The following is a 22,441-nucleotide window of genomic DNA, read 5'->3' on the forward strand; positions in this document are numbered from 1 at the left end:
TGGGAAGAACCTCATTGGTGTGGGGGTGAGGTGTCCTTCGAAAATCCGGCACAGGTAACGAAGTGCTTTCCTGACGGCTAGGGGATAGGTGTCCTGGTGCCTAAACCCTGTAGCAGTCACTCGCCATGACTGGATGTCGGGGTAGCGGTCACTCCTGGCGACGACTAGGATCACCCTGCAGCGGAGAGTGCCATGATGCTCGTACTCTCTGTTGTAGTACCTTGGGCGTTCCGTGACTCCAAGGCTTTCCAGGGCGTTGATCAAGAGGCTGGGGAAACCAGGTGCAGTTTGGCAATCGCCCTGGGTTCATCCTTCCTCAGCCATCTGAAAACAAAGATAGGGTGAAAAACTTGCACAATTATTTGAGGTACACAAAGGGGGTAGATGACATTTATTATTGCAACATGGTGGGGTACAACTTCATGGATACACGATTATCAGGGCAAAGGTCCTAGCTTGGGGGGCTACTCCTATCATGGGGACCCTTCCTCGACCCTAAGGGGGCGCTTCTTCAGTGGGAGATACTGATCCATCATATCATCCTCGGTCTGAGTACCTTTGTCCCAGTGAGTTACCTCGGGTTCTTCTTCTTCAGTTTGAGTTCCAACATCCCAATGGGTTTCCATGGGTTCTTCTTCTTCGGTCTGAAGGCCTACATCCCATTGAGCCTCTTCGGGTTCTTCTTCTTCGTCTTCCTCTATCCATCCACCTATTCCCCAGCGAGCCTCGTATCTCCGCATCCGAGCTTGGAGAGCGGCTAGCGAGTCCTCGGCACGTGTGACTCTTGCCTGTTGTTCTTCCAGTTCTGCCTCTTTTTCTTCCATTTGGACTTGGAGGGCGGCTAGGGAATACTCGGCATGTACGGTCCTCGACCGTTGTTCTTCCAGCTCCTGGGTTGCCTTTTCTGCTCTGCGGACTTGTTGCTTTAGTTGTGCTGCTTGCTCGCGGTAGAGCTCATCCAGGCCGGTGAGATAGATGGATAGGTGAGATACTGTGTCTTCCAGATCTTCTTCTTCCCTTCCGAGTCCTCTCATCCGGGCAATCCAGGTGCGTCCTCTTCCTTCAGTTGGCGGGAAGAACCCCATGGGAGTCCGCTGAAGGTGATGTCTGTAGATCACACGTAGACGTCGTAGGGCTTTGCGGGCGGCTTTCCGATAGGTATCCGGGAAACGGAATCCAGTGGTGGAGATGAACCAAGGGTCCACATCAGGGTAGCGGGTGCTTCTTGCTATGAAGATCATCAGGTCACACCGAAGAGTGCCCTTGGAGTCGTACTCCCGGTAGAGAAACTCTGGTGGGTCCACAACTCCAATGCGTTCCAGGCTGAGTATCAACAACTTAGGAAAGCCGGGCTCTGCGAAACAGATTCCGCCGATCCATCCATTGTCAGCCATCTGGAACAGGGCAAGAACCAAAGGTAAGTGCTTGGGTGAGGAAGGATTAAAAATAGAAAAGTCCTAAGGTGAAAGGTCCTGAAAACGGGTTTCGCTCCTAGGGTCACGTCCTACGGCCAACCTTCGGCTCTGATACCACCTGAAGCGTCCCCTCATAAGAGAAGACTTAAATGTGATACAAAGCACCAGTCCCAGGAGGCTGATGCCACATTTATTACATCAGATGGCTCAAAACCGTACAAACCTTGGAGGACACTCGATACAGATGATAATAATAATTAACCAAGCTACGACGTAACACCAAACCGAAAACCACATGGGGTCTATCACGGGCTCAGAGTACTGCGACAGCGGAGGCATCTCGACAGGGCCGGTTCCACAGGCAAGGTTGGGTGTAGAACGATAACCCTACTCGGCGTCGTCTGGTACGAAGTCTGGGTCTTCTTCTGTAAAAAGCAAGAGTGGGGTGAGTACAAATGTACTCAGCAAGTCCAACCACACCCACGGAGAGGGTTATAACAGAATAATATGCATAGGTAAATCAAGGATAAGGTTACGGTTTAATTTGCAGAAAAACAACATTTTATGCAGGGGTTTATTTTACAGAAAACCTTTTAGAAATCAGTTTTTACAGTAACACGGAGTTCAGGTTTTAAGACTGCTACCGGACTCCCCGTCCGTCGTAGCACACGGCACAACTGCCGGACACAATTCCAAAACAACTCACACCAGCCCATCCCAAAGAAACACTAGTTATGTGACCACACCGTAACTCGCCCAATACCGTGGGCACGGACTATTCGAATAGATTCTTAACTCTGCAGAGATGTGCAACTTTACCCACAAGTAGGATACCACAACTCGAACACCGTCGTGTTGGTGTAGATCCCAACATAGCCATTACCCACCATAGCTAAGCCTGACTAGCCATCACGGGATGCACCGAGGGGTCATTGACCGTTCACTTAGGTATAACCGGGCATAAGTCACTCGGGCTTATCCCTTTTCCTTAGTCACCCGTTGCTCTCAGCTCTCCTGATGGCTACCACACCAACTAGTGGGATTTATGCTACGTCGTTGCCCATTCAACGGTCGAGCGGTTTGCACGATAGTGGAGTTAGGTAAGATGACACACCAACTCGGTCCTTAGACACGACAAGATGGATATCTCCCTTCTTTGCCCTGCCACACAGGCATAAGCACACCAATCGGCAATTCACACAGAAATGCCGTCCATCCCGTCCATACTCATCTTTCGAAAATCCACATTTTATCCCTTCCCACACACACACATTTTCTTTATAAAACAAATAGTATTTATGAATAAAGTCCTAAGCGTTCTAATAGGGGGGAAAGGAGGAGGAGGGTGAAGGGGTTTGATTCCCCACCTCGGCTCGAGCTGGGGTGGAGCGAGGGGGCGGCTCCGCGGGGATCGACGGCAGCGGCGGGGGTGAGTGTGCGGCGGCGGTGCTGCAAGACTGGGGAGGGAGTTGGGAGTGGCGGTGGAGGTCGCCTGGGTGGCTGGGGTGCTCGGAGGGTGCTTCGCGGCCTCTTTTATAGGCGGCCAAGGCGGTGGCGATGGGAGCGGGGTGACGGCCGGCGGGGACAAGCTTGTAGGCGGCGTTTAATGGCGTGGGGCGGCGCTGTCGGAGCGGTCACATCGTCGTGGCGGTGCAACGGTGACGAGGCTCGCGTGTGGCAGCACGGTGTCAACCCGAACAGCGGCGAGCCTGCTGCTGAGGCGACGGCGGCGTTGAACGGCAGTAGCAGGGCAGGATCGGCCGGTGGGAGGGCTGCGGCGAGGTGGGAGTTTGGCGAGGGCGGCACGGCGGCGTGCTGGGCGATTGCGTGTGGCAGGCGGCAGCGTTGTGCGGCCGTCAACGGCGGTGTGCGCGGGCGGGCAGGGCGAGCGGGACCGGCGATGTGGCGTGCGCGGGTGCGCGGGTCACGGCGTGGCCGCGTGGGCGTGCAGAGGCGGTCTGGGCGGGCGAGCTCACGCCGGCGGTGCGGGGCCGAGGTGGGGCTTGGCGCGCGGTCGAGCGGGCGAAGGCCGAGTGGGCGCGCGTGAAGGCGGCCAGGCGACGTCGCGGCGCGGCGCGCCGAGCGCCGTGTGCGCGAGCGCACGGCCGGTCAGGGGCGGCGCGCGTGCACGCGGTCGAGCGGCCCGAGCAGAAGGCGCGGAGCGGAGCGGCCGAGCAGGGAGGGGCGACGCGGTGGGGTCGCGTGGCAGAGGGGAGCGGCCGAGCGGGCGGCGCTCGGGAGCGGGCAGAGCAGAGAGGGAGGAGGGGCCGAGCGCGCGGGGTAGGAGGAAGGAGAGAGAGAAAAGAAAAGAGAAAAAGAAAATGGGAAAAAGAAAAGAAAGAAAGAAAAAGAAAAAGGAGGGGAGAGGGAAATGGAGAGAGAGGAAGGGCGGGAATCGCGCCGACACGATGCGGCCCCGGCCGGCCACGCGCGACGGTCGCGTGCGTCGAGTGCAAGCGGGATTCGCGGCGTGGTCTACGGCTGGTCGGCCACACGCGCGTCGCGCGCAGAGGAGGATGGGACAACGGGTGTTCGGGACAGAGAAATGGTCTCGGGATTTGGGGTTTAGGGTTTTAGAAGGATCTCGAGCTTAACGACGAAACACAACTTTAGCGCATGATTTATTTTAGTCAATTTTCGGGATGTTACAAGCGGATACCTGGAATTGTGGAGGACATGTAGAAAGAAGACCAGGATGCGCGAATAATGGAGCAATGTGGGGACTCATCGGACGATGAGGACGATGAACGCTTCCCAGTGCTAGGTGAATGGCGTGAAGAGTGTTTTTGGAATCCAGTGGTACAAGATATTAGGAGTTCGGAGTTTGAATATAGAGTGAATGAGGTTGTACAAGGGGCAAAGTATCGTACCATTGAGGATGTGAAGGATGCTGTGAAGCTCTGTGTTGTATCTCTGAGGAAGGAATTCAGAGTATTGAAATCTAGCAGCAAAGAATACGATGTGAGGTGTGCAGATAGAGACTGTACATGGCGAGTGCATGCCTATAAGGGAAAGTTCAAGACACACTAGGAATGTTCAATTGTTACATCACATACTTGTAGATTGACAGGTGTTATGGAACATCATCGTAATATCACATCAACTTTCGTGGCTAAGAAGATGTATGGGGTGATTCTTGACAAAATGGATTACGAGCCTGCATTGATAATTAGGGACATTGAACAGAATTTCCAGTATGTGATCAGCTATGCAAAGGCTTGGCAGACTAAACAAAAAGTATTTGAGATGAGGTTTGGCACTTATGAAGAATCTTATGATAACCTACCTCGTATACTTGAACCAATTGTGCATAGAAATCCTGGAAGTGCTTTTGATACATACAATGTACCGAGCTTGTTAGGGGGGCCAAGCATTCTGCTGCGAGTTTTCTTCTGCATTGGTGCATGTGTGAGGGCATTCATTTACTGCCTTCCTGTTCTGTGTATTGACGACACTTTCCTGACAGGGAAATATAAGGGAACAATATTGACGGCAATCAGAATTGATTGCAACAAGCAGATAGTTATACTTGGTGCTGAAGGTGGTGCAGTTTGACTTGACGAACCTCTTGACTTCCCCTTTCTCTCTTTTATGGTTCTACTTTCATGTACAGGGGGAAGAACATCAGGTCTTGGAGGCCATGGTTTGGGGGCATGAAGTCATCTAGGTCGTCATCCCAGTTAACAGAACTTGGTGCTGGAGGTGGTGCAGTTTGACTTGACGAACCTCCGGTTCTATGCGATTGCAGAGGCCAAGTACTATCACCCGAAGATCTTCCACGCCTCCTTCATCTTGTTTGCGGCATGAGTCCACCGAAGATACATACCAATTTACGAAAATTTGGTATTGATTTGTTAATCACCTCCGTGTCCTCGAGGTAATCCTTGCATATAATTACACAACAATTTTAAAATTTACGGAATATAGATTACAAATGACTATAGATATTAGATCCGAATGATAGTTACCTTAATGTGCATCTCATACACCTCTGACCGCATCCATATCGTAGAAGTACTTTGTACGAAACCAATAACATTAGGATGATTAGCTAGTTCACATACCCTCATATACATTTTACGGCGTTCTAGCAGGTGTCCTTTTACATCTTGCATTGTAATACCTCGAAACAATGTGAAATCTTTAAACTCTACTAATTTGGACAACACCATCTCTATCGTACCATCCGCTAATGGATTCAACTTCTTACTGATTACAAGATATGTCATGATCTCAAGAATTATACTAGATTTTTCTTCGGTCCATGAAAATCCAACAGAATTGAAGGCAGCCATTGACGTATGCTGCAATAGTAATAAGGTACTGTCATTCTAAGTTTACTATTCTATATTTCACTATCCAAAAACTAAATCTATTATAATTCATAATTATTTTAGAAACAAGTCTATAATAGTTGAGAAATATTGGTTACCTGCGGTTCGGATTCAAAATCCGGCAGGGCTTCACCGGTGGAATTACCGGATCACCCCTCCTCTCTCCCTCTGCCCTCTCTGGATCTCGTGGACACAAAATGAGGGTGCGAGGGAAGGGGCTCAGCTTTTATATTTGGGGGAGCCTGCCGCCCCTCCACCGGGCGGCAGGTGCCTATCGCCCGGCAGGGAGGCGGCAGGCTCCCGCCAGAGGCCTCCGTGCAAAAAAATATATTTATTTACATGTAAGTCCCTGCCGCCCCCCTGCCGGGCGGTAGGGGTATAAAACTGTAAAAATGTGAAATCGAAAATATATTTCTGTAAAAAAACATTTTTTAAAAATATAAAAATAAAAAAGCCGCCACGAACAAAGATGAAGAAACGCAGCCCAGTAATTTTGGACTTTGTAGAAGATGGATCGACAAAAAAATATTATCTAGGCCCATATTTATGCTGTGTAATCAGGCCCACGAGAAATGCAGCCCAGAAATTAATGAAAGCGAGAAGGGCGTCCCCGAATATTTTGGCGGGAGACTACCCACATTTCGCCATTTCCTCCGTCCCTCCCTCCGAGATCCCACACGGGAAATTCGGGTGGGGGGGAAAAAAAGGACGGAACCCTAGCGGCGGCGATGGGGCGCGGCGGCCGGCAGACGAAGAAGGAGGAGGAAGAGGAGCTGCGGGGGGCGAAGCGGGCGTTCAAGGAGGCGCAAGCGGAGGGGTGCCGGGAGGAGGAGGCGCGCTGGGCCAACGTCATCGGCGACATCCACAAGCGCCGCGGCGAGTACGTCGAGGCGCTCTGCTGGCTGCGGATCGACTACGACGTCTCCGTCAAGCACCTTCCCCAGCGGCAACTCCTCCCCTCCTGCCAGTCGCTTGGCGAGGTCTACCTCCGCCTCGGCCGCTTCTCCGAGGCACTCACCTACCAGGTCGCTTCTCACATCCCGCTGCTCCACAGTCCTCATTACTTGTCACCATAGTTTCCAGATGTTGAAAACGACAGGAGTTAAGCTGTGCAGAATAATCATAATAATAATGCGCTTCCACCTGTACTGAAGTTGGAATTTCGTTACTGAATTTCAGGATTTTTGGGCCATTTGGTAGTATTTTATTCTGGACATGCGTTTGGACTGTTCAGTGGCAAGTGTTGGGTTTGACTGTTGAAATTATGGTACTAGGGGAGTATGTAGTCATTTGAATGCCTGTTGTGGTGTGGACTGTCTGGTAATGTGTCTGTGCATTAAATTATGATATGGTAATGCATTCTAAATTTATAATAATGTTTAGTGATGAACATGTAACGGCCACCCACCACCATTTTGGCATACACTTGGGCTTGTACTGGTGATCTTAGCCATATGTGATGGTCTTATTTCTTTTATATGCTTATAAACCTTGGATAACCTTACATTACCAATTGTTTTGTACTCGTCTTGTTATGCACATCTATGAAAGTATGATCATTCTGTAATCTACCTCTTATGGCTTTGAATGCAAAGATCTTGTTTCAATTGAGATTTGATTATTAGAATAGTTTGTTGATTTTGCTACATGAACTCACACTTTGTTTTCCTCGATGTTTGCTGGCTTGACAGAAGAAGCACCTACAGCTTGCAAAGGAGTCTGATGACCTTGTTGAGCAGCAGCGAGCTAGCACACAGCTTGGGAGAACATACCATGAAATGCTTTTAAGATCTGAAAACGACCATAGTGCTATAAGGAATGCCAAGAAGTATTTTAAATCATCAATGAAGCTGGCAAGGATCCTAAAGGAGAAATCCCCTTCTCAAAAGTCAGATTTTCTGAAGGAGCTTATTGATGCATACAATAATATGGGCATGCTCGAGCTGGAACTTGATAATTTTGAACAAGCTGAGAAACTACTTATCCAGGGTCTGAAGATATGTGAGGACGAAGAGGTAGATTCGTATGATGATGCTCGAACCAGGCTCCATCATAATCTAGGTAATGTTTATACTGAATTACGGAAATGGAAAAAAGCTGAGGGGCACATTGTGAAGGACATAGATATATGTAGGAATATACGCCATCCTCAAGGCGAGGCAAAAGGATTCATAAATCTGGGTGAGGTTAATTCTCGGGTTCAAAAGTATGAAGAGGCAAAACTTTATTACCAAAAAGCTCTTACAATAGCAGCATGCTTGGAAGATGAGGATGCCTTAATCAAACAAATTAACCAGAATATTGAAACTGTTACAAAAGCGGCTGAAGTACTTGCGGAGTTGAAGAATGACGAACAAAAGCTGAAGAAACTTGTCAGAGATACCTCTAATGCTCGTGGAACATCTAAAGAGAGAAAACTCCTCCTTGAGCAGTATGCGTGGTTGGATAATCTTATTGAGAAGGCAAGGATGATATGTGCATGGGAAAAAGTAAGTGAGCTGAATGGTAACTACTAACTATTATGTGATCATTAGCCACCTACTGGCTGTAAGCTTGGGCCATCATTTCTGTCTGAACTTATTTTATTAGTGTGAGATTATAACTTGACTTAGTTGCCTTTATTCTGTGTTGCACTACAGTCTGTTAACCTGGAACATTTCCGAGCAATATAAAGAAAAGTAACTTGACTTGAAGGAATTATTTGGTTCGGGACATAAGTTTTTATCTGGTCAGACTCTTTAGAAGATCCACACGCAGTATATGCAATATTCTTTGTTTTCATGTGGCACCAACCGTTTGAATTTTGTCACTTTGAAAACTTTAGGAGCCTAATGAACCCATCACACATAATTTTGTTTGGTATATTAGGTTTGGGTGCTTAACTATTTATCAGTTTATATGCTTTCCAAGTTTCAGAAATGAAAAGAATTAAATCGATACAGAATAGGCCAAATGCATGTATGCTCACCCCATTAATATGAACAAGGCATTGTGGTTCAATATAATAATCCTTGGCTCATTCATGTAACTATTTGTTCTCCAGCACAGGGAATTCTCAAAAGGGAAGAAAAGGGTAGCAACTGAACTTCATGATAAGGAAAAGTTAAGTGACTCTCTTCTATCAATAGGAGAGTCGTACCAAAAGCTTAGAATCTTCAGCAAAGCACGTAAGTGGTACATGAAAAGTTGGAACACGTATCGGGCAATTGGGAGCTTGGAGGTGAGTCTACATGCCCTTATTTACGAATATTTGACATGCCTCCTACCTAGAAGGACCACCTTTCCATTGCACTCTTTTACTTGATGCTTCTAGATTCAAATCATGCTCATCTGGAATATGTGCTCTTTCAGGGGCAAGCATTAGCTAAAGTGAACATTGGCAATGTTCTTGATTCTTGTGGTGATTGGGCTGGTGCGTTGCAAGCTTACGAGGAAGGCTACAGGCAATGTCATGATGTTTCCTGTCCAAAAGTCAAATCTTAAACACACTTGTTCTTGCATGCTTTGGGATTTCATGAATATGCCAGAAGTAATGGGGCCATTGACCACCTTTACAGATTGAAGTTTGCGGTTAAGAAATAAGAAAATTTGAATGCCAAATATTTTGGGGACAGCTGCATCTTTAGTTCTGGATCGCACAAATCTTCTATGAAAACACTGCATATATTAAGGGATTGAAACTATGCACTACTGTATTGGCATAAGAGTGTTTATTTGTTAAAATCCAAATTGCCATTTTAGTTTTTGTGTCATGTTATTGTGGCGTTTGTGTCCATACAGTCTATCTTATAATAGTTAGCTGCTCTTGTCCTTAACACTATGGTTTTTTTCCATCTTTAGATTCTGATACTTGCGTCACATCATATTCAGGATTGCTGTGGATGGAGACCTACCTAATGTGCAACTTTCTGCCCTTGAGAACATGCATTACAGTCACATGGTCAGATTTGATAATATTGAAGAAGCAAAGTAAGTTAATAAGAAAAGATATTGCGCATTGTGCAGAAGGATGTTATTTTATCCTGTTACTAAATAGACTTTACTTTTCAGGAAATTGCAGGAAAAAATAGACAACCTGAAGCAACTATTGAATCAACATGAAGCAAGGGATACTGTTAGTGACTATTGCTCAGAAACTGACACTGAAGGTGGTTGTATATCTGATAATATGCTTGATCCTGAGGATGACAACCGGCAGGTTGGGAATAAGTATTCTGAGGAATCTGATGATGATGTTACTCTTGCTTCACTCGTTCATAAGAGTAGGAGCTCATCTAAGATAAAGGCACGCGAGATGCAAAGTTCTCCTAAAAAGGTTGTTGAACTATGTGATGTGGCTGAAGACACAAGGACAGTTTTAAGTAGATCATGCACTAATCACTCCGTTGGTAGAAAACGTGTACGGATGGTCTTATCAGATGATGAATTCGAAGAGAGTCCTGAAATTGTTCAGTTAAAAAAGACATCAACTAGTCCGGCAAATAGTATGTCCGTCTCAGGTACAGGGTTTATTGTGTTATATACTCATGTTGGAATGGCTAAATTTCACCTTCTAGTTGTATTGACATCTCCTTCTCATGACCAACAGATCATGAAGCGAAAAGCAACAGAAATCAGGTAACGCAACAGTTACAATCCTTTGGACTAATGTTCTTTACAGGAAATTGTACATATAGGCTTTGTTTGGCAGGGTTACAGCTCCTATCTCTACATCATATCTGTATTTCGTAGGCTAATATAAAGTGGTTTAACTATCTATTTTTTTACTTTAAAATGGAAACAAAATGGATTCACCCAAACACCCTCAGACTCATTTGGCGTAGCTCCAGCTCTGGCATCCATGCTGGATTTAGAGTTTGTAGGATGGAATAAAGTAGTTCAAATATCTATTTTTAGTCCCAAATAAGATCAAGATGCCCAAAGCAAATACCCTCAACTTGTCCAAAGCTCCAGCTCCAAAAGTTTCTGGGGCTAGACTAGCTCCAGGTGCTCATCTAAACAAGCCCTCAATGTACCCCGAGCTCCAGCTTCATGAATTCCTGGAGAGATCTGCCAAACAGACCCATAATGTTGTTCACAACATTTGCTGGTTCTCTTTGCCTGCGGATATGTTGTCTTGCTGTCGAAAGCTAGTTTTCTTGCTGTCGAAAGCTAGTTTGGTCGAGGTTTGGAGAGAGGTGGAATAAAAGACCAGGATGAATTTTCGAGTCTTTGTGCAAGTTCCGTTAGATGTTGATGAGAATTTAAAGAAACAGTTCTTGGCTTCAAATTGTACTTTTCTGAAAGCACCATATATTGAGAGCCACTATCCAACTGCAGGATGCTTTACAACCTAATGATACAAGGGATGCACCCTGTGCTGCTGAGGAGAGTATCTGTTCATTCAAATCAACTAGTCCTATTGGTCATGATTTTGAAGGGATAGAATTAGGTGCTTCCAGTGTAAGAAAGGGATCAGCATCCAAATCAGCAGCAAGTGGTTCCAAGTTTCGTGCTCCTGGTTCAAACAGTCGGCATGAAAGCCAAAATGTTGTTGGTTTTCAATCCACAGATGCTGATCATGTAAGTATTTGTTAGAGGAATCAAGGGCCTAATGGGCCTTAGCCCATTAGGATTAATTAGTCGCTTGCTTAGGGGTCAAGTATACCTCTCTATATAAGGAGAGGAGATGTATCAATCTAATCAAGCAAGAGATTAGAAGGAAATCCCTTCTCTCTTGCCGGCCGTGGGCAAAGCCCCGCGGCCGGCCTCCCTTGGCGCCCAAAACCCTAGCAATCGCCCCCTCTCCCTCTCTCACGATCTCAGCCCAGTAGCCACCATAACAATTTGGTATCCCGCACACCCCTCTCGTTCCGATGGTCTCCATGGGATCTAGGCGGCTACATATGTGCAGGTCCAGCACGCTGAGGGTGTCCGCCTTATCTTCAGGAGTCAAAAATAAAGAGTCGCAGTTTATTTAAAATAAGCCGAGATGTCAAAGGCTTGTTCTTAGGTGCTCTGTTCTCAAGGCGTCGCCTAGGCGATGCCTAGGCGTCCATGCGCCGTCCACCTATTTGCGCCTTGCTCGCCTAGGTGCCCGCCTTGCTCGCCTAGGCGTCCAGCCGCCCCACCTTGCTAAGCGTCCGCCTTACCGCCTTGAGAACAGAGCTTAGGTGTTCGGTTTGTGTCTAGTGGAGTCATTGTTAGCGTCATCGTTAGGTTGCAGCTCGAGGACGAGCTGCATGTCCAGGTGGGGTGTAGTGTTAGAGGAATCAAGGGCCTATTGGGCCTTAGCCCATTAGGGTTAATTAGTCGCTTGCTTAAGGGTCAAGTAAACCTCTCTATATAAGGAGAGGAGATATACCAATCTAATCAAGCAAGAGATTAGAAGGAAATCCCTTCTCTCTTGCCGGCCGTGGGCAAAGCCCCGCGGCCGGCCTCCCCCGGCGCCCAAAACCCTAGCAATCGCCCCCTCTCCCTCTCTCACGATCTCAGCCCAGCAGCCTCCATAACAGTATTATTGCTAATTCTATCTTCCCATGCTCACCAAATTATAATTTCTTGGGAATGCTAGCAAGTGGAAAACATCACAAATGGCTCTATCCCCTTTCTTTTGGTTTAATTTTGGAAAAAAAAGTGAGAATGTGTTGTTTTTAATTCAGCTAATTACCCTTGTGTCTCCACAATTGTGCTAATGCGCTAGAGCAAATCTTGTACCAAACAAGAACACATTTTTGTTTTTCATTACATCTGTTGCATGGACCAGAGTAAATTAAACATACGATTGATCTGCTATGTGCAGTTCACTTGTTAAGTGATTGGTGTAGACATGCTTTCGTTCCGCAACTCTATCATCTTGCCAGTCTGCCACCTTCACGGATGTTCATTTTTTTGTGTGTACGAGCACACGATATTCAAGCCTACCTTGGATTGATGCATGATTTGTGTGCACATGCCTGTTTATTTCAGAGTAGCTTTCGATGAATATGTGCATGGTCCTTAGCCTCAAACCCTCAGCAATCATTACGTATAAGTTACATAATTACTTCAACCATGGATATTATGTGTTTTGTTAGAATAAATAGGATGTTTTTTCTGTGCAGCACTTTTGGGCCTTCAGAATTGGTGAACATTTGGTTTACTTGGATGGACGTGCTTATGTACATGAAGGTGCTTTTAGCATCGAATCTCTCAAAGTTGAAGTGGCATGTGTGTATTATCTTCAGATGTCTGATGAGAGAAGGGTCAAAGGTGTGCCTTTTAAGTTCTACTTCCTCGCCAATTTCTTATACTTTGTATTCTTCGCATTTATCCTACTTTGCTAGGTTGGTCTCCTAGTGTTGTAAACTTACATTTTATTTTCGCTAGATTTTGTGATTGGGGTCTTACATTTAGTTACTTTGTAGGTTTATTGCCTGTCATTGGGGAACTCAAGTATTGTGGAAAGATATTGGATGATACAGCACCATTATATTATGATGATCAGCTTGGTTCTGAGCAGAAGTGTGTTGACATTATTATTGCTGGTATGCATCTAAATTATCTTTCGATAGAATAGATTGCTTTGTTCTTAGTTATCTCCTTAGGACTACTATTCTGGCACCAACGATAGTTGCTAGGACTAGGACACATGGAAATCATTTGTTCATAGTGGCACCCATGTCTAGTAGGCCAGAAAAACCTTGTACCGGAGAAAAGCGTAACTATCTCTCTCAAAAGCAAGTGAAAGAAAAAAGAAATCTTGCCCAAATACAAATTTACTTGGCCAAGAGCGAGGCTAGGCAAGATTGGGTAAGGGAAGAAACATACCCATCTTTGTTGCTGGCATACAGTATAACCGATCTGAGGGTTTAAACATGTCTAATACATGAATAGCATATAATATGTGATTTACATACTGATCATTCTAACCTACTAAAATGGGAGTGTCAATCTACCTACTGCTCCAGTGTAGTGTAATGACAATAGGCAAAATCCTTGACAATGTCGCTTTCCATCCATTGTCAAGATACCTTGCTCTTTATTTAAAGCTTCCAGTGCTGGCCCATACAATGGTTGTGCTGATACTAACTTTTAATGGACTGAAAATGGCATGTAGCAGCACTTTGTAACTTTCTGGTTTCCTTATGCATCAGCAATTCAGCATTAAAGCTGCTCCGAATACAAAAATATGCCTATCAATTTGTGTTCCAAGTCGCTAGGGCTTTTGGGTTCTGGCTCATAGACAAGCTTTAGATTAATTGTGTTTGGGATTCTTAACCGCCCATTAGATACTTGAGTTTGTGCACATTTGCTAGCACCAGCTACCCCTATATGTCATCTCTGTTTTCCTCCTCCCCCGTGCTTGGCTTTGATGGATGAAGTTCATTCTTTTGCATAGGAATGCATCATGATGAAAATGTGAAACATTGTTTGCATATATTTTTATCAGTTAACAATTTAACATCTTCTGACATACCATATTTATAATGAAGATTGGGTGCCAAAGCGGTTGATGAAATTGTATGTTGATTGCTGTACAAAGTTATCAGAAGCACCCAATAAGAAGTTGCTGACTAAACTATATAATCTTGAGGTAAGCATTTTAGGACTTGTATCTGAATGATAATGTTAGAAAGCAGGTATAGTAACTTTGCCAAATATGCATGTCTTGTATTTTTTGACAGGTCTCCGAAGATGAAGTCGTCGTTTCTGATTGCGGACTGCAGGATCTGTCAATTATGCCCTTTCTTGATGCCCTAATATCACATAAAACAATAGCAGTATTGGATCTTTCTCATAACATACTAGGTACCTATTTTCCAGTAACTCAGGTCATTTTTGTTTTGTCTTTACACCGTGCATCATTATTTTGACAGCACTGTAGAAATCAGTTACAGTTAAATGAGTGCTTTCTTTACTATCGAACATGTATATGTAGTGCTTTATGCTCTTCTAATAACCCAAATCCATGATTGGTATAGCCTTTTAAGGACCTTATTCAACCACTGCATTGCTGACTATACCACTTTGATCTTAATTTGTGGGATAGTATTGAACCGCTACTTTGCTCTTATTGTCTGAATGTCTGTTGGACTGATCTGTTATTTCTGTTAAAAAAACACAGGAAACCAAACAATCGAAAGGCTTCAGCATATATTTGCTTCATCGAGTCAGACATATGGTGGCTTGACTCTGGATTTGCATTGTAATCGATTTGGTCCCACTGCTTTATTTCAGGTTTTTTACGATCCCTGAGACCTATTCATCAAATCGAAATAATATGGTACTCAATTAAGGGCAATGGTTTCAGGGTTGGAAATTCTGCATTCACTTTTTGCACATTTATGATGTGGATCCTGTTTAAAAACAAGGAAAAACAAGCATATAATAATCTTATATACTATATTCAACAGAATCATGTTACAAGGATGCAAGATATGCAAACCATTTCTTGAGAATGAATAATATTCTATTTATCAAAGGAGAACCTTTATTCGAACTCAGCAGATTTGGTCCGTAATCATTTCCTGATACAAAATGCTTAAATACTAAAATATATTATCGTGCTTTACAACATATATTGAGTAAAATTACAAATTAATTTTTGCCTCTTTAAATACTGAGCAGATATGCGAGTGTGCTGTTATGACTGATCGATTGGAAGTACTTAATCTATCTGGGAATCGCCTGACTGATGCATGCAGTTCTTACCTTTTCACAATCCTGCAAAAGTGCAAAGGTATGTAAATTTTGATATATCATTAGAATTGCATATAGCATCTTTCAGAAACTGGAGGAAGCTAGGATACAGGCTTGCTGTGGTTTTCTTCGATTTTCTTGTTTTGTTTAGTTGACTTGTCATAGGGCCTTTACTTTGCCTTATAAAATATGAGAATTTTTACAATGATCGAAAAAAATGAGAGTTGTTCATCTGATAGAATCGTACGGTGGTCAAGGTCGGAAGTACCTAGACTAAAGTACCTGGTGGTACAAAATTGTGGGACCAAGTACCAAAGAGTGGGACCGAATACTAATTTAATTTAATTTTCCATATATCAACGTCCTTGAAAGATTCAAGGAAAAAGTACCTGAAAGTATCCTGTGGTACTTTACAATCATTGTAATAGCGCTCATAAAATATATGATTCTTTTTTCACTTTGTTACAGCTCTTTATAGCTTGAATGTTGAGCGGTGCTCTATCACATCACGAACTGTTCAGAAGATGGCAGATGCACTGCATGAAGGGTCGGTCCTTTCACATCTCTCATTAGGTATTTCTTTTGCACGACACTTGTGGTTTGTGTTTCACTAAGACTATTGGCAATGTTCATGTGCAAATGCTCATAAATTCCACACTCTTGAATCTTGACAGGAAAGAACAATCCAATATCTGGCAATGCAATGCTTAACCTTCTATCCAAACTTGCCTCTCTGACAAGGTTAGCAGAAGTTTTCTCCATATTTATTGATAGATACCAATGTGTAGCGAAATAATAGATCAAGTATAACATTTCGTCCATGCAGGTTTTCTGAACTAAGCCTGACTGGTATAAAATTGAATAAGTTAACGGTTGATAAGTTGTGCCTGCTTGCACAATCCTCATGCTTATCCGGACTTCTGCTAGGTGGAACTTCCATTGGACCGGTGAATTTTCTTTCCATCTTTATTAATTTTTCTTAAAGGGCTTTGCTTGCCATGTACTGTTAATATTTGCAGGTTGTACATAAACATTTCATCTTATGTATGCTACTCTTATGCAGGTTGTACATAAAAATTTCATCTTATGTATGCTACTCTTATGCAGGTTGGGACAATTAGCCTTACTGATGCATTATCTCGTACATCTCAAGATTTGCTGAGGTTGGAGTTGTCTAACTGTGGCCTTACAGCGCCTGATTTTGCACAAATCTGCACAAATCTCTCTCGTATCAATATTCTTGACTTAAACCTTGGAGGAAATTCAATTAACCTGGAGGTTTAATTCCTACTCAGATGTTCTGGTAATATGTATTACCATATCTCAGGAGCCATGATCCGCTATGTTGTGTTGTACAATGCAGGGATGTGATGCTATTCATGCAATGCTTGTGAATCCCCCATGCAGTATTAGATCTCTCACACTGGACAGATGCAACCTTGGACTTGCTGGAATTGTTTGTATTATTCAGGCACTATCAGGTGATGAACAGTTACACTGAAACAATAGAAAAAGGTCTCTCTGAAGCTAATAATGTTCTGCTGCTTTCAGGAAATGACCAACTGGAGGAGCTGCGCTTGGCTGAGAACACAAACTCGGCGCTAGAGAGAATAAGTAAGTACGAAGACATGCAGGAAGTGTCAACATCCAATGAGCAAAAACAATGTAACAATCTTGAAACAAGCAATGCTATAGCCCAAGGGAACCTCGATTTTGAGAACATGCAGGTTCCGGATAGTGAAGATGAAGCAGAAAATGAGAACCACCGTGCGCTGTCTGGTCCACGTAGGAGCTGTGCTAGTTCATCGCAGAAAAACTCTTACTCTTGTCAAATAATCCAAGAACTGGCGGATGCCCTTATCTCAGCGAAGCAACTGAAGGTGCTTGATCTCAGTCGGAATGGTTTGTCAGATGAGGCCATACAGTCATTGTATTCTGCTTGGGCTTCTGTTACAAGAGGCGATGGAATGGCTCAAAAACATGTAAATAAGGATGTGGTTCATTTTTCAGTGGATGGCATGAGGTGCTGCGGCATGAAGCCCTGTTGCAGAAGAGACTTGCAAATGTAAACCTGGATGGCCTACTGATATTAATTTATGGTTGCTCTTTGTAAATATACCAAACTAATGTAACTGATTTGTCATCAGAGGTGAGCTTAAACGAGTGTAATTATGCTGACTCACGTCACGGGAATGTATATGGTACATACTCATCGTTTTAGTTTCTCTTCTGTTTATAACTGCAACTATTAGCCTGACTTTCCACACTAGCAACTTGTCATCTTACGCCATACCTGGGGCCCTGTGTGCATGTGTATTTTAACCGCTTGGATTTGTGAGTTTTAGTTTGTTTTATCACTTCCTTTTCGTTCTGTTTGTTGCCTTCTTGTGGTTTACTTTGCCTCTATGGGCTTTATAAACGGATTGGTATTTCTTATGTTTTATATAACACAACTAAGCGCACTTATTTTGAGCAATCCAGGAAAAAAGAACTTTTCATCAGGCCGATCTAGATCTAGGTAGTGGCAGCTCTTTTAGGCCCCTTTGGATTGGGACGGATAATAAACAAGTTTCCTTTATGTTTGCATGGTGAGGTTTGATTTCCATCATCAACACAAACAGTGATACAAGCATTTCAAATCTTAAATCTAAACATTACATAGAAAAGGACACTTGAGGTCTTTACAAATCAAATAATGTCAAGGAATGGCAGTGGTTGTTGAAACTACTGAATTGGGGTCCAGTTGCCCACTATTGGGTATTGGCAATAATAAATATCTAATTGTTTTGTCAAGTGCATCACATCACCAGATAAGGATTTGTCGGTTGTACAAATTAGAGAGTATTATTAACAAATTATGCGGATAATGTCTATGATGGGACTGGCTGGGCCCGCAAACCTAAAAGGAAGACACCACCCAAACGAAAGAAGATTGCTAAATGCATGGCAACTTGGCAAGCCAATCATCGAACGGGCCCTTTTTTAAAACAAAACAATATCGAAATATTTTCAAAACTCGAGGCTCAAATACGTATCACAAAAAAAAAACCACTGCTAAATGGACCCTGCAAGTAAATGATTCTATAGAGCTAGACATGATTAACAACGCCCTTTATCTCATCTGGACACATTGTCCATTTTTATGATCATTGGTTGTGGACTTTGCAGCATTGCATATAAAAGTGACATCTTGTTCAGCACCAACCAAACTGCAATTAAGTTCGTTATTGAAAAAGAGCTCGCTCCTATGGTAACCACTTCACCACCCTTCTCTTTTCCAAAACTGGCAAGGGTTCCTCCCCTCAAGAGCCCAATGGCGATCAGGAGCTCTTGCCATCCCACCCCTTCCTTGCCATTCCAAGTTTCGGCACAAGGAAGGCGACAGCGACAGTGAGGTTCAGCACGGCCGTGCACAGCAGCCGCGAGCACCTACCCAACTCTACGAGATCTATCAAGACGGTGAGTGCATTCCATGTAGCTTATGAGTGTTCTTTGCTAACAACTGCTCCTATAGCTTCTGAACAAGCTTGCACATGAAATTGGATGAATCTTTCGTGCCAATTTCGCTGCGATCTTTTCAGGTGTTTGAGGACCAGGTGCGAGGGGTGGTGTGCTACAGAGATGACAGGGGAGAGATGGTCTGCGAGGGGTACGACGAAGGGCCCAGGCTTGGGATGCGGCTGCCGGAGAAGGCCTGCTTTCCATGGTAGTGCTAATAAGCCCTATTAGCGTCTCGCTTCACTCCATCACTCTGTTCGTCTGCAGAACACAACAGATCAGGATCAGAAAATTCAGAATGCCTGAACCCAGAGCTTGACTTTTCTTCTGTTGTAAAATTGTGGATTTGCATCAACAAATCCAAGACTATGATCTGACAAAGTCACATCATATAAGCATTCGCAGAATTTCCCCTCTTTTTTTCTTTTATTTCGATTGGTTCATCAGTTCACAACTGGGTGATGAAGCCACAAATTTCATCACAGACAGTCCATGCTGATTTTATTCAAAGAGTCCAGAGGCGTAAGGAACCCCGGTGTCCCCCAACCATGTGTCCCCCTCGATAAGCTTCTTGACCGTGAACTCCGTGGCCTCCGCGACGGACATCGACGCGTGCACGCCGTTCCACGCCACCCGGCCGTTCGTCGCCGCACCGGGCCCGGTGTTGGCGAACTCGCCGTAGAACAGCGTGCTCAGCGCGGACGGCTCCGACCACTCCAGCCACCCCGCCGCCGCGATCGAGCCGTCCAGGTCGCTCTCCATCACCCCCACCCGCGCGAACTTGCGCCACGGGCGGCCCAGGTACACCGGCGTGCTGCCGAGGTCCGGCGCGCCGGCGATCTGGCACTTCTGGAGGGTGATGCCGGTGTTCTGGTTCAGGTCGTACCGGCCCTGGGCCGTGATGGTATCTCTCTGGCCCGTGATGGGCTTCCTGGCCCGGATGCCGCAGTTCTGGAAGACCACGGCGGCGTTGCCGAAGATGAAGTCCACCGTGCCGGAGACGTCGGTCTGGGCGTAGAACTGCCGGTTCGCGTGCGCGTAGAGCGTGTCCTGGTACGCCTGGATCTCGCACTGGTACAGCGCCGAGCGGTCGCCGGAGACCACGAGCGCCACCGCCTGGCCCTTCCCCGGCCCGGCGCTGTTGATGATGCTCAGGCCCTTGCCGATGAAGCCCGCGCCCAGCACAACTGCAACAACACCAAGCTGAGAAGGACACGTGCTCATCTCGATCGTTCACACGAGCAGAGACTGTACGTACCGACGGTGGCGGAGTTGTAGGTGGTGTAGCCGTCGCCGGCGCTCTTGCGGCCGTCGAGGATGGTCTTCCCCTTACCGTCGCCCACCAGCATCACGTTCGCGTTAGGGACTCGCACGGTCTCCACGTACCGCCCGGCCTTCACGTGGAGCACCACCCTCCTGCTAGCTCCTTCTCCGTGGCCACCGCTCGCCCGAGAGCGCGCCGCCGTGACGTCGGCGACCGCATCGTTGATACTTTTGTGCATCCCTCTGCCGTCCAGCGCCACCACGGCGTCCGGCGTGATGTTAGCCACCGGGGACTCGAGGAGCCTCCTGTCGCGCTCCGACAGCCAGGACGGGAACGTGGTGATACCTTCCGGTGACGGCGCCGGTGCCGGCGCGGCGCCGCTCCGGCCCTCCATCCTGCTGACGTGCAGCGCCAGCGCGGTGCCGATGAACTGGGCGAGCGCGCCGACCTGCCGGCGCACGGCGTCGCGCCCCGCGGAGGCTGGAACGGCGGCGAGGCTCTCGTTGCACGTGTCCTGGTACGTCATCGCGGCGCTCAGCCACGTCCGCGCCCCTTGCGCGTCGGACGCGGATCCCGCGAGCGCGTCGCCGAGCTGGTGGAGGGTGATGTCGAGCAGCTCGACGCAGTCGCGCATGCCCGACGGCGGATCGGTCGGGGTGGACGCGGAGAGGTTGCGCGCCAGCGCGTGCGCCGCCGTGGCCCGGGCGATCGCGAACTGCACGGACGCCGCGAACGGGTCCGCGGCCGACCGCGCCTCCGCCGACGACAGAGCCGTCTCGCAGGCGCTCGGGTACGGCGTCGACTGGCAGATCAACGTCACGTTCTGTTTCTGTCTCGTTGGCGGCGCGGCCGACGAGGTGGCGATCCTCGAGACGGCGCCCGCAGTGCCCGTCGACGTTGCCTCGCTCTCTCCTTTTGCTGTGGAGGTCGCAGCTGCCGGCGCTGCGAGAGCTAGCACCATGGCCATGGCGCAGGACCATGCGGCAACTGGCAGTAGCCTCCTCCTCCTCCCCTGCCACTCTCGCGAGCTTGCCCTAGCAAACGTTTCCATGGTTCCAGCTCGCTAGATGCGTGAGCTCGTCGTGAACAGTTGGGTACGTCCATGGGTTTTATAAGTTATAACTAGGCAGCTGAGCACTTTGCAGAGCAAATTAAGGGAGAAACTGAACTCTGCTAAAATTGGGGTACGTAGTTCTTGGGTTGTTCATTCAAAGCTTCAGAAACGCCAGCTTGAAGTGGGGAAAAATCTCGCCAAAGTTTCAGAAAGATTGCATTACACCAATTCCATACTGAATTCTATGCCGGTTTCATTGTCAACATTGTTAGCAGTATTTGCTCGCTCTGTCCAAAGACTTATTTTGTTACCCCCACGCGCCCCCGGTTAAGGTTCACAATATTTTGTCAGCAATTTGTCAAATTACATGTGTATGTCTGCATATAGAGATTGCATGAACGGATTCAATATGTGTTATGTTGTAATCAAAACTGTAGTCAAAATTAATATTTAAAGACTTTGTCATACCAAATACTACACCTTACCTTTGGCTTCAAGTTTGTAGTCTGCCTGCACCATCTTATCTGATGCAATTCTATCTGGTGATAAAAAGATTATTACAACGAATTGCACAAAACACCATATTTAGATGCAATACTCTCACATTAAACTGGTTATAGAATTTCTTACACAAGGATTTCCGGAGTTTCTCTTTTTCGCTTATTTATTTGTTCGTCCAGGTTATAATCAGTAAGGGCATAGGTGTTGTATACCGTATCTGTCAACCTGCTAATGGTTTGGGTTAAAACCGGTTGTGGTGGTTTGGATTTTGTATTGGGTCCACTTCAATTTGATGGGAAATGATTTCCCTAGCAATCAATTCGGTTTGGTTTGGTTTCACAAGAGAAACGGTTTGCTTTGGTTTTAGTCCGCTCTCTTAACGTAGGGTCCGCGAGTAGGTCTAACTACACTATTTTGCACAGAGTAGCTATCAGTTATACTGAGTCGTCTCAAAAAAATTTCAGTCGATTTCGATAAAATTTTATAGTGTGAACGCGAGGTTTTATTTTCGGGGTCCGGCTCTTGACGTAGGGTCCACGTGTAGTTTTAGCCACACATACTGAGTCATCTCCAAAAATTTCAATCAATTTCGATAAAATTTTATAGTGTGAACGTGAAGTTTTATTTTCAGGATCCGGCTCTTGATATATGGTTTGGTTTGGTTTGGTTTTTACCTAGTATAGATTGGTTTGGAGTGGTTTATGTGAATATATTT

The 22,441-nt window shown here is 45.9% G+C and overlaps 2 protein-coding genes across 3 annotated transcripts; one reads left to right on the forward strand and one right to left on the reverse strand.

The window, feature by feature from the left end:
- Positions 1-6,401: 6,401 nt before the first annotated feature.
- Positions 6,402-17,701, forward strand: LOC120644235 (protein TONSOKU-like). Of its 2 annotated transcripts, XM_039920809.1 has the most exons (20): positions 6,402-6,774; positions 7,441-8,238; positions 8,793-8,969; positions 9,101-9,192; positions 9,620-9,718; positions 9,800-10,248; positions 10,338-10,366; positions 11,069-11,311; positions 12,832-12,979; positions 13,135-13,254; positions 14,203-14,303; positions 14,395-14,518; positions 14,835-14,947; positions 15,338-15,449; positions 15,878-15,982; positions 16,084-16,150; positions 16,236-16,356; positions 16,517-16,687; positions 16,773-16,890; positions 16,961-17,701. In XM_039920809.1, exons 1-20 carry the CDS (start codon positions 6,478-6,480, stop codon positions 17,476-17,478), a joined length of 4,002 nt encoding a protein of 1,333 aa, XP_039776743.1. In that variant the 5' UTR covers positions 6,402-6,477; the 3' UTR covers positions 17,479-17,701. The 2 variants fall into 2 exon arrangements, with proteins under 2 accessions (XP_039776743.1, XP_039776750.1); XM_039920816.1 differs by lacking the exon at positions 11,069-11,311.
- A 1,553-nt stretch (positions 17,702-19,254) lies between these two features.
- On the reverse strand, positions 19,255-21,222 carry LOC120656415 (pectinesterase-like). Its single transcript, XM_039934495.1, has 2 exons — positions 20,166-21,222; positions 19,255-20,094 (listed from the first exon to the last, which is right to left on the reverse strand). Exons 1-2 carry the CDS (start codon positions 21,220-21,222, stop codon positions 19,409-19,411), a joined length of 1,743 nt encoding a protein of 580 aa, XP_039790429.1. The 3' UTR covers positions 19,255-19,408.
- Between the last annotated feature and the right edge of the window lie 1,219 nt (positions 21,223-22,441).

The sequence above is a fragment of the Panicum virgatum genome, chromosome 1K, assembly GCF_016808335.1.
Source record: "Panicum virgatum strain AP13 chromosome 1K, P.virgatum_v5, whole genome shotgun sequence".
NCBI lineage: Eukaryota > Viridiplantae > Streptophyta > Magnoliopsida > Poales > Poaceae > Panicum > Panicum virgatum.